This window comes from Brachypodium distachyon, chromosome 2, assembly GCF_000005505.3.
Source record: "Brachypodium distachyon strain Bd21 chromosome 2, Brachypodium_distachyon_v3.0, whole genome shotgun sequence".
NCBI classification, from domain to species: domain Eukaryota; kingdom Viridiplantae; phylum Streptophyta; class Magnoliopsida; order Poales; family Poaceae; genus Brachypodium; species Brachypodium distachyon.
Window position 1 is genome coordinate 23,255,090 of NC_016132.3, and position 12,641 is coordinate 23,267,730.

The 12,641-nt window shown below is 41.3% G+C and overlaps 1 protein-coding gene, 1 long non-coding RNA gene and 1 pseudogene across 2 annotated transcripts; 2 read left to right on the forward strand and 1 right to left on the reverse strand.

Annotated features, from left to right (window-relative positions):
• Nucleotides 1-1,395: 1,395 nt before the first annotated feature.
• Nucleotides 1,396-3,064, forward strand: LOC100839290 (annotated as a pseudogene).
• Nucleotides 3,065-5,645: 2,581 nt separating this feature from the next.
• LOC100839596 (F-box/FBD/LRR-repeat protein At1g13570) lies at nt 5,646-8,085 on the forward strand. Its single transcript, XM_014899187.2, has 4 exons — nt 5,646-6,505; nt 6,771-6,926; nt 7,012-7,300; nt 7,712-8,085. Exons 1-3 carry the CDS (start codon nt 5,816-5,818, stop codon nt 7,273-7,275), a joined length of 1,110 nt encoding a protein of 369 aa, XP_014754673.1. The 5' UTR covers nt 5,646-5,815; the 3' UTR covers nt 7,276-7,300; nt 7,712-8,085.
• Nucleotides 8,086-11,685: 3,600 nt separating this feature from the next.
• LOC112270909 lies at nt 11,686-12,622 on the reverse strand. Its single transcript, XR_002963522.1, has 2 exons — nt 12,504-12,622; nt 11,686-11,932 (listed from the first exon to the last, which is right to left on the reverse strand). It is a non-coding gene; the product is annotated as an uncharacterized LOC112270909 (long non-coding RNA).
• Nucleotides 12,623-12,641: the final 19 nt, after the last annotated feature.

Genomic DNA, 12,641 nt, shown 5'->3' on the forward strand with positions numbered 1-12,641 from the left:
GCGGGAAGGAATCTGAGAATTCCTGTGCGTTGCAACGGAGTAACAAAATAAAATGATACGTATGGGCATGGCACGAGGCACGGCTCGGGCCGGCCCGGCCTGATAAGCCCGACGGGCTTTAAACGGGCCTCAGGTCACACAAGGCCCAGCTGTCTTTTTTTGTCCATCCCAGCCACGTATCGTTGTCAAAAAGTTTCTGTTGTATAGGATATCACAAACATTGACTTGGCCTGGTGTTTCGGATGCGCGTGTGTGAAGCGGAGATCGCAGGTTCGATCCCTGCTCGGCCCCTAGGTTTCATTCACACCTTCTAGTTTTGTTAAAAAAAAAAAGATTTGCTAATCGGGCTGTGCCGGGCCGATCGAGTTGCTAACAAACCAAGAAAGCGTAGTACTGCACACTTTGCATGATGGGAGATGCTTACTGTGGCCTGGTAGGCTGGTAGCATGGTACTAAGACGTAGAAAAGGTCAACTTTTCGTTTTTGAACCGGCGGTGTGTTTTAGCAAATGGCCACATAATTGTAATGCTACCCAGCAAATCCACAATCGGACCGTGTGTTTGGGTAAAGGCAACAAATTAACGGTGTCCACCGGCCAATTTCCTCTTTTGTTTAACCAAAAGCGTGTTGTTGATTATGTTGAGATGTCCAGTCGATTAAAGTGGCCCTAATTAACTGTTGCGGGGTGTTCAACATAATTGTTCGTCATGTGCCCCTAGGTTTCATTCACACCTTCTAGTTTTGTTAAAAAAAAAAAGATTTGCTAATCGGGCTGTGCCGGGCCGATCGAGTTGCTAACAAACCAAGAAAGCGTAGTACTGCACACTTTGCATGATGGGAGATGCTTACTGTGGCCTGGTAGGCTGGTAGCATGGTACTAAGACGTAGAAAAGGTCAACTTTTCGTTTTTGAACCGGCGGTGTGTTTTAGCAAATGGCCACATAATTGTAATGCTACCCAGCAAATCCACAATCGGACCGTGTGTTTGGGTAAAGGCAACAAATTAACGGTGTCCACCGGCCAATTTCCTCTTTTGTTTAACCAAAAGCGTGTTGTTGATTATGTTGAGATGTCCAGTCGATTAAAGTGGCCCTAATTAACTGTTGCGGGGTGTTCAACATAATTGTTCGTCATGTTACTATGAACTGTCTTGCTAGTAGATACCAAATTTCTCTCATATGAAGTTACATCTGTAAACATTTTGGTGTATTTTTTCATCACAATAGGATAGAGTAGTATACCATAGAAAGAAGAAGAATATCTCCAGTTACGGAGCCTCTACTTTTGCTCAATCTCTAATTTCACCTTTATAACGCGCAGCATGTTAGAGATTATAGGTTGTATTTATCACATTGTGTGGGCAGGTTCTCACAGTACAAGTGTACCAAATGGACCATGAAGATATGTAAATCTGTTACAGATAATGATATCATCGGCAATCTACAGGAGGCTCTCAAAGACAAAATCCTTTGTTGTCTCCCAATAAAAGAAGCTGTCAGAACTTGCCTCTTGTCAAGGAATTGGAGATATACATGGGCTTCAATGACCGAACTGATGTTCAGCACGGATGAGTTTACTTCAGAAAATGGCAATGCAGATGATGGTGCATTTAGGTTTCTTATGTTCACTAATATGTTTCTCTCCCTCCATAATGGCCCAGTTCTGAAGAAGTTTGGACTGAAAACTAGAGGGACCCAAATTATATATACTGGAGGACACATATATCGTCGGATGGTTATGCTGTCAAGAGACAGAATTAAGGAAATTCAACTTAACTTAAGACAAGTTTATAGCGTTGTTACAAGATTCCTTGTTGTTTGTTCTCCTGTGATGAACTTGAGTTTTTGCACCTGCAAGCTTGCCATTTTACTAGTTCGCAGTTGCCACCACTGTCTAAAGGCTTCAAACACTTGCATACTCTTCATCTAATGTCATTGTGCAAGGAAACAGTTTTGGGAATTTAGTGGCAAGTTGCCTGAATTTAGAGGAACTTGCTATTTTCAAATTCATCAGCATTGCTGATATAAATATTCATTCAACTAAGCTCAAGAAGCTGACAATCGATGGCAATTTTGAACACCTCAATCTGCATGCTCCATATCTTGCTTCAGCAACCATCAGACTGATATTTCACACTGGTGATGCTTCAAATGCCAGATGCGACTTCAATCTTTCTCAGTTTATTGATTCTCGTTTAGATGCTGAAAATATTATACTTCACGGGCAAATCTTTGAGGTAAGAAACTGCGGTGGCCTGATAGGCCAACTTTTCCCTTGATTGCTCACTATTTCATAGTTGAGTTTGCCAACTTTTCCCTTCATTGCTCACATTTTCACAGTTGAGTTTGCTAGGAAGTTTAGGGACCCCTTGCTATTTTACAGTTTTCTCTTAGGCCATAGGTCGAGATTTTTTCCCTTTTTTTTGCGTTGTAACAGGGTTTGAGCTGATGAACTTTTACCGCCTTTGGGTGATTTGCATCTTTCCCTTCACTTAATATATACACGTTCTCATGCATGTTTTTGAAATTTTCTCAAGTGTGTAGAACATGAACTCCTGGCTTTGAAGCCGTCAAAATTGTTTAACCGGCTGACAGAGATATCCCTATAGATCGATCTAGGTAATGTGATGGAGGCAGATCTTGCTCTCTGCTTATTTCAGCATGCCCCCAACTTGCGATTTATTGTTCTAAAGGTACAGTTGATGAATCATCGACATTTATTATGGATCAGAGGGAAGTATTATAAATCTCCATGCCCCTTGCTCGTTAATTTACAGCTTGTACTTTGCAGCTCATTTCTAGGAATACCATTGTATCCACAGCGAATTTCTGGGAATCAATAAATCGCCAGGTCTGTCTTCCAGAACGTTGATGTAGTTGGTATGAAGAACTTTACTGGCTCCAGTGCGGAGCTGGGCTTCCTGAAACTTTTACTTGGACTTGGAGATGCACCAGTGCTAAGGACAGTGGAAATAAGAGGCAAGAAAAAATTGCAAGAAGATGCTTTCAAGAATCTTCTGAAGATGCGAAGAGCATCGAAGGATGCAAAAATAGTGGTTATTTGAGGCTTAGTGCCACCACTCAGAAAAGGTGTTGTCTGTTCTTTTCTAGTAAAGGAATGATTTGTACTTTTTCGGACTTTTCAGTTGTTTACAAAAACTTAGGTTCGGTTTTCTAAGAATCATTAGAGTTTATGTAAAAAAATCAGGTAGGAGTATTAGATTTGGGGATAACAATCACACCTTTAGAAAATCATAACGTTGCATTTGACACATCATTTATGTTTTCTTTTACTCCCTCCGCTCCATAATGTAAGACGTAAAACTTTTGTTGACTGTTAAACATTCTAAATTTTGACCAACCATGCATCAAAATATGTCAACATCTACTGTGTTAGACCAAGATATTATGAAAACATACTTCAAAACGTATCTAATGATACATATTTGGCACCGTAGATGTTTATATTCTTTGTTATATGGATGGTCAACGTTTATCAAGTTTGACGGCAACAAAAGTTATAGCCTTATATCTTGGAACGGAGTGACTGCCATTTAGTGTCATCCTTTTATCAGTCAATTTCGGTTTGCTTAAATGACTCGTGATGTGCAAAAGGAGAAACTCTAGCACCAACGTGTTTGTAAAAGATGAACCCGTTGGCTAGTTGTTTCTTGGGAGAGTATCGGGTGAAAACACTTCTCCGGTGCAAATCCGCGCTCGACCAGAGAAGGGCGCAAGTCCCGCCTTTTTCTCGCGGACTCGGCCCATCGCGCGCAGGCCACCTCCGTTTTTCGCCGCACTGGAACTAAACTCTCTCTTCACCGCACTCCCCACCGAAGCAAACCCTCACAGCGCCGCCGCCTCATCTTTCTACACACCAATCTTCAGCTCGTCGGCCTGCGTGGGCTCCTCCATAGTCTCTCTCGCCGGGGGCCACGCGCGGCTCCAATCTGCTGCGACATCGTCTTCCTGAAGCCGCCGCCATGTCTGCTGACCCGCCGCTCCAGTGACGTCTGCTGCCTCTGAGCTCCAGCGACTCTGCCCCTGCGACCTCGAGCCCGGAGACCTGTAACGCTCGTCAACGACCACCATCAGCCTCGCCCCCAAACTCCAGCGACCCTTCCCCCGCTCCCTCGAGCTCCTCCAGACCTCCTCCACCCCCCTCTCAGGTAAAGGCCATGACCTAGTTCTGTTCTTCCCTCTGAGCAATTGATTCCATTTTTTATTTGTTGCAGATGAAAATAGATCCAACAAATTAGCTGCACATTTTGTTTTAATGTATCCCATCTTATTTCCCCAAATCGGCTTAATTAATTTAAACCACACCCCGAGTCTCTGATAACTCGAATTTTGGGATTAACTCCGCGTGTACAAACTGCAAAGTAGAGGTTCATATATATTTGTATATCTTGTTTTCTTTGGCATGTGTCAGAGAGTATCCCATCTTTCCTTAGTTTGGTCTTCAGGGTTTAGATTGTGATGTCTAATTCTATTATCTGAACTCTGAGTGTGGCAGGTTTTCAATTAGTAGTGTCTCTTAATTAGTAGGGAGTACGTATTACTTCTGAACTATGTGCCCCGTATTCTGTACAGCCTGTAGCGTTAGTCTATTTTTTGTAATATTTGTTCTTTTTTTGTGACGTTTAACTTGACCACAAATAGGGAATTATCTGGTTTAATAAGTGACATTACCATCACTGCAGCTGTCTTGAATTCTTGATCTTGTGTTTACTGATGTGTTTGAACTATAGGATGACCGAACATAGTAGTTGGATGTACACGGGTCTTAAGGGTAAAAATGATTACAGTTTGGATTGCATGGATAAAACCAATCATTTTGTAGATTGAGCCTTTTCTGTGGCAGGTAACGATGCTGTGTTGTGTCCGTGTCATTACTGTTCTAAATTGCTCCAGCCTTGTTTTGTCTTGTTACTCTTATACGCTTTGCCTGCTGCGAGTTGCGACACCTTCGACTTCTTTTCTTATGCCATTTTTCTAGAACTCCCTGACGATTTTGAGCTAGCTAGAATATGCTGTACGTTTTCACCTTCATTCTTTTTGGTACTCCCAGTTTCCAACACAAACGGACAGTCTATCTCTGGTTACTGCTGTAATGTACTACTGACTCAACTAACCAGGATCCATGTGCATCTATAAGAGGCGTAGGCTTTAGAACAGCGGCATCTCCAACTGCTCATTTCACCTGAATGTATTCAAGTGTTTAGCCAGTCTGAGATTTGTAATCTTAACAATGAAACTGAACTTCTACCAACAGTTTGGTGTAGATTATGTTGAGATGTCAGTCGATTAAAGTGGTCCTAACTAACCGTTGCTGGGTGTTCGACATAATTGTTCGTCCTGCTACTATGAACTATGCTAGTAGATGTCAAATTCCTCTCATATGAAGTCACATCTGTAAACATTTTGGTGTATTGTTTGCATTACAATAGGATAGGGTAGTATACCATAGAAAGAATAATACCTATTCTAAAGCCTACGCCTCTTATAGATGCACATGGATCCTGGTTAGTTGAGTCAGTAGTACATTACAGCAGTCTCTATTTTTGCTCAAGTCTCTAATTTCCCCTTTATAATATGTGGCATGTTAGAGATTAATAGGTTGGATTTATCACATTGCGTGCAGGTTCTCACAGTAGAAGTGTACCAAATGGACCATGGATGTTCACCGAAGAAATGTAAATCTGTTGCAAATGAAGATATCATCAGCAATCTACCGGAGGCTCTCAAAGACAAAATCCTTTGCTGTCTCCCAATAAAAGAAGTGTCGGAGGAATTGGAGGTATACATGGGCTTCAATGACCGAACTGATGTTCAGCTTGGATGATTTTGCTTCAGAAAATGGCAATGCAGATGATGGTGTATGCAGGTTTCTTAAGTTCACTGATATGTTTCTCTCCCTCCACAATGGCCCAATCCTGAAGTTTGGACTGAATAGTCTACGGACCAACATAATATCCACTAGAGGTCACATTTATCGTTGGATGCTTATGCTGTCAAGAAACGGAATTAAGGAAATTCAACTTAAGACAAGGAAAACTGACTTCTACAATATCCCTTATTGTTTTTTCTCCTGTGATGAACTTGAGTCTGTGTACCTGCAAGCTTGTGTCTTAACCACTTCGCAGTTGCCACCACTTTCTAAAGGTTTCAGAAACTTGCATACTCTTCATCTGGAACGTGCCATTGTGCAAGGAAACAGTATTGGGAATTTAGTGGCAAGCTGCCCAAATTTAGAGGAACTTGCTATTTTTGAATTGATCAGCTTTGGTGATATCAATATTCATTCAACAAAGCTCAAGATACTAACAATTGATGGCCAGTTTAAACACCTCAATCTGCATACTCCATATCTTGCTTCAGCGGCCATCAGATTGATATTTCACACTGGTGATGCTTCAAATGCCAGATGCCACTTCGATCTTCCTCAATTTATTGCTTCTCTTTTGGATGTTGAAACAGTTAAACTTCATGGGCGGATCATTGAGGTAAGAAACTGTTATAGCCTGATAGGCTAACTTGTCCCTGTATTGCTTAAGATTTCATAGTTTGCTACTCCCTCCCAAGACTGTAGGTTTAGGGACCTCTTGCTATTGTACAGTTTTCTCTTAGGCCGTAGGTCGAGATCTTTTCCCCTTTTTTCTTTCGGTGTCAAGGTTTGACCTGATGAACTTTAACCGCATTTGGGTGATTTTTATCTTTCCCTCTACTTCATATATACAAGCTCTCATGCATGTTTTGAAAATTTTCAAGTGTGTAGAACATGGATTCCTGGTTTTGAAGCCGCCGAAATTATTTAACCGGCTAACGGAGATAACCCTAGAGATCAATCTTGGTAATGTGAAGGAGGCAAATCTTGCTCCCTGCTTATTTCAGCATGCCCCCAACTTGCGATCTATTGTTCTAAAGGTACAGTTGATGAAAATCTTTGTCTTCCTACATATTATAAATCTCCATTGCCCTTGCTTGTTAATTTACAGCTTGTACTTTGCAGCTCATTTACAGGAAGCCCATTGTATGCGCACTGTGGGAATCAATAGATCACCAGGTCCATGTCTTCCAGAATGTCGATGCAGTTGGTATGATCAACTTTACTGGCTCCTGTGCCGAGCTGGGCTTCCTGAAACTTTTACTTGGAGATGCACCAGTGCTAAGGAGAGTGGAGATAAGAGGCAAGGGAAAATTGAGAGAAGATGCCTTCAAGAAGCTTCTGAAGATGAGAAGAGCATCGAAGGATGCAGAAATAGTGGTTCATTGAGGCTTAGTTCCAGCACTCTGAAAAGGTGCAGTCTGTTCTTTTCTAGTAAAGGAATAATTTTAACGTGTTCGGATTTTTCTGTTGCTTACAAAAATTCAGGTTCAGTTTTCTAAGAATCGTCAGTGTATGTTAAAATTTTTGTAGACATTAGATTTGGGAATATCAATGCCACCTTCAAAAAATCACAACGTTGCATCTGACGCATTACTTCTGTTTCTTTTACCATTTAGTGTCATCCTTTTTATCAGTCAAATTCAGTTTACTTAACTGACTTTGATAATGTGCAAAAGAGAACCCTGAGCACCAACGTGTTTGTAAAAGATGAACCTATTAACTAATTGTTTATCTTATACTTCAATGTCATGAAGACAGATCTTCTCCTGGGCAGGTCAACTTTGCACACCATAAAATTACCTTGCTGCTTTTTCATGGACAGGTGTCAAGTCTTATATCTGAAGGAACAAACCGTCGATACCACAGAACAGTTATCAAAGTCATGCTTGGAACTTCGACTCTAGTTCTCTCTATTAGTACAATCTTGTAAGTCAGGATCTGTGATTGAAGCTTACCCTGTTTTCCTAGGGAAAAGGGAAAAGAACGTAGCCTTAAGGGTTGCTGGTTTGCTATGGGTATTTTTTGCCAACTTAACAGTTGCGCTATGTAGCTTATTTCCAGGCTTTCCAAGGTACCTGATGGAACACTAGATCGTCAGGTCTGTCTGTTGCAGAACCTTCATGAAGTTGGTATGATAAACTGCTCTGGTTGCTATGAATATCCGTTTAAAATTAGAGACCCCTTGTCGATGAGATATTACTATTTGCTATTGTGTGCATTTTGCAGTGATGTTGTTACTTTCGAAACCTCGTAATAGCTGTATACAAGCATTGTACACCTGACGCTTCACTTAACTGTTTTGCAAAAAAGATATTTGGGTCGTACTGGAAATTCTTTTGCCATTTGGGTCGTACATGCAAAACCTGTTCTGTTCCTTTTGCCAGTTGGGTCGTACTAGAAATTCGTTCCCATCTCATCGGTCAATTTCAATTCTGTTTGCTCGATTCACTTCGGGGTACTGGGCGAAAGGAGGCTTCTGAGATCATCCCTGTCTTTTTAACCCTCGATGATATTTTACCTAACCATATTGACCTAACTACTTATATACACCTTGACTTAAAACTTATACCTCCAGCTTTTGAGTACACTATCGTGCGCGCTTTGATTTGCATGAGATGAACGTGTTGACTCTGATTGTTTACCCTATATAGTACCTTACAAAGTCTACCTTGCTAATGGTTCCGGGGAACTCCCCCTTCTCGAAAGAAAAACCTGCTAATAGTTCCGGTCAACTTTGCTGCCCTTTAGAATCTATGCATCTGCTGTTTTCTCATGGATAGGATCGAGTCCAATCTCTGAAAGAACAGGACGGGGACTTCGGAACAGTCAACAAACTCGTGTTTGGAACTTGGGCCAAGGGTGGTCTTGCGAGTCATGAGCTGTAAATTTGCCCCAAAAGAAAACCGTTCGATTCTCAAACAAAAATCTACAAATAATTACCACGCGCGTGGTTAGCTATCTTCAAACTTTAACTAATTATAAAAAAAATCTACAAATAATTTGCGTTTCAAGCAGGCCTTGTGCGGGCCGACACATGACTGGTAAACATTTGTTTATGAGAATATTTTAGCTGGTAAAGGGAAACAGATCAGTTATGCGCACTTGGGTAATGATCAATCGGTCTTTTTCACAAGCGGATTTTTTTTTGTGAGAAATGTAATCTGGGCCTCTGGGGGCGCCTGTTCTGAAACCAAGTTCATGCACATATGACGTGGATGTAGACACTGTCTCGGTTTGCCAAGTTGGGAGCTACTGAGCTAGTCGTCCATACGTTTATGTTTAGAATATGCTGCCGTCCCACAAGACTCCTCCGATTTTGATCTTTAAAATAGCCGCTCCAGCTGCCTGTGACCTCTCGAGAAAGCTAAAATACAAGACATAATGACATATAACTTTTGTTAATTTTCTAACTTGCTAAAATTTGACCAAATTTATAGAAAACCTAACAAAGTTTAAAGTCTCAAATCAAAATCACTAAATATATTATGAAATACACCCTGCGTTCAAAAATAAGTGAAGTGAATTTGTATAATAATCTATACAAATTCAAGTCACTTATTTTGAAACGGATGGAGTATATGTTTATATTGTATTTATTTGAAATAGTAAATGTTCATATTTTTCACGGCAATCTTGATCAAAACATAGAAAGTTTGACCGTCAGCGTACTATTTTGTAACGGAGAGACTGCAGCGAAAAATAAACAAAGAGCTACTAGTAGCCTAGTACTAGTTGATTGAATCCAGCCCACCCTTTCGTAGCCCGCAAATCCCCCCAGCAGACCCGAATGAACATCATCGCATGCGTAGCTGTAGTACTAGTACATGCAGGTAGCAGCCTGCGCGCGTGCGTGAGGTCACTGCAACGCTCAGGCCGCCGCGGTTTCGCTGGTCACTCCGGGGGCGTTGTCGTCGTCCGCGGAATTAAAGAATCGCCGCCACGCGCGACTCGCTCGGAACCTGCCGTGTTCCGCGTGCTCCTCCGGTTTCTCCCCCCCCCGAGTTCCGAGCTCTGTCTGGCCTCTGGCCCTCGGTTGCTCGCTCACGTGGCATCACGCCACTCCGCTTCGGGCTCAGTACCGCTGGCTGCCCTTTGATGATTACTATTGGCTCTCTGCCCCTTCTTGCCTTTTCTTTGTGAGTTTTGTTTATCCCCATCGCGTAGTACGAGCGAGCAGGTGTGAAACACATGTGCGCCGCTCCCCTTTCTCGGGTGTACGTTCCACTCGGTCCCGGCGGTGGCCTGTTGTGATGTTGTCTTGGTCGGGTCCTTGCGGCAATGGGGAGAGATGTGTTGACTTTTTCTTTGAGCGAATGCAAAGATTCCTTGGCACTTTTGTCTACGCGGCCATTGAATTGAATTACTCTCTGCTATGGGCTTTATGGCTATATGTACAGTACATTCCCGTGAAAAAAATGTACAAGCGTGGAAGAGCATGAGAAGTCAGGGTCATCCTAAATCCATCGGATGTTTCAAAGTACTCCATAAGCTCGGTGTAACATCGTTAGGAGACTACATCTAGAACTATGCAAAGGTGTGACGGAATCGGGATCTTGACAACCTTTGCTTTTTGTGGCAACAAAAAACTCGATGTATTAGTGCACATGTGCGGAAGCTCATACTAGATATTGACACCTAAAACATAATTCACAAAATTGACTTAAAACATAATTCGCAAAACAAGTGATGCAAAATAATAATAATGCAGTTACACGTTTTGAAGGTGATGTATGGCCACCACCAGCTGTGGTTTATAAGAGAAAATATATGGTCAATTATTTTATTATAAAAATCTCTTGCCTACATGTGACACGTAAAATTTCAAGTCCAAATTCAATTCGTTTAATACTAGAAGAAGAAAAATTCAGCATTAATAGTGGTTCTTCACCGTTTGGCACTACTCATTTGTATATTTCTGTTTTTAATTCCTTTCAAATGCATTTGAGTTTAGACTTCAAATTTTGCACCTCTTTGTATAGCATCACACCTCCAACGTATGGTAATTTTGTAGAGATCTTTTGAAAAATTTTAACATGAATTTTATGTAGTTGGCACAGTCTGCAGCGTAAAGGTGGTTTTCTCGGATACACGGCCTTATATCATATCCAGTTTATTCGACTTTCTAATATTTGAGATATTTAACCGCACCTAATTGTTAGATAAGAAATTAGCAACAGATAATGTTGAAACTAGCTTACAAATGGTTGATTCCTATAATTCATGGACCCCTTTGGATTTTTCCCATTTATAGTGGAGAGTGAAATAATTCATGTAGTTCCACAAGATGGCTCTAAGTTTCCACCAACCATTTAACCATCTATTAATCCCCCCCCCCCCCCTCTCTTCCTTCCTCCCGACTAAACGTAGTAGTTTTATCTTTAAACCGAAACTATGGGAACTCTCCCACAAGAATTTTCTTTTATAAAATCAAAGTTGATTTATTTTTCCTACCAACGACAACCTCGTCACCACTTCCATTCTCCTTTCTTACACACTACCTGCGTGCAATACCGCCTCAACCATCCCCGCATGCAAAAACCATAGTAAATTCAACCTTTGTCCCTATGGTGGCTACAAAACTACGTTCTGGCATAAGAGCTTACCAACAATGCATTTAATCAGAAATAGAAAGAGCCACGTATCCCCTATAACAGAAAGCAAGAAGACATGCCACTTGCGAAATAGGATCCACCCCTACGATGGTTGGGAGATATGGTTGCTTGGGCTAATTTGGCAACAACCGCGGGAACCAAGTATGTAATAAACCTTAAAGAGTCATCATCCAAAACAAAGGCATAAACATCAATTTTTGAACGGAAGAATTTTTTTGCTTTCCCAACAACTCCACCGTCACGAAATACAAGATTTGCATTTCATTATTACAATACTTGAAGTGGAAGTATGTTATAGCCCGCAGGCAAGGACAAAAAAAAGCACAATAAGGTAAAATAACGATACCATGCACGCCAAGAAACAACAAGATATGTCTGGCTTTCAAGCGTCCTCTTTACGTTGGCCATAATCTCCGGAAGTGTATTATAGCCTGCAAAAAAACATAGCGGGAATAAAAAGGCATATTAAGATATGTTACTAGTGTCATGCAGGCCAAATAAATGGTAAAATAATGATAATGTACACACCGAGCAGCAATAAATTGAAAAAGTCTCAAAGACTTCCAACTTTCAAGTGTCCGTTTTATGTAGGTCACTAAGTTCTCAAAGTGTGTTATAACCGCCAAAAATCATAACTGGACTAATTCATTTATCATTGTATGTTAACACTATTGTGCGTGCCAAATAAACGGTAAAATAACGACACCGTGCGCGCCAAGCAACATAATAAAACAAGACGACGGCTTCCAAACGCCACTTTACGTAGGTCATAACCCTCGAAAGTGTGCTTACATCAACATTGTCGTGCACATCAAGTATATGATAAACGGTATTTATGCCAGCACGACAGCTTCCAACCGCCCGCTTTACATAAGCCATAATCTCCGGAAACATTTATCCTTTGATTTGGACAATAATAGCTGACATCAACATTATTTTTGGGTAATCAAGAGAAAATAGTGTAATAGTAGAATTGAACCATATGCTATTAGTGTAAAGTACCAGAAACACCAAGGAAGGTGTAAAGGAAAGAGTGTCAAAGCACGAAGCCACGGGCACGAGGCCGCCGTGTCGACCCTCCCTCTAGAATCGACAGGAGAGAACGAAGGGGCAAAGAAAGCTGCGAGGGGGGGAAGAAGG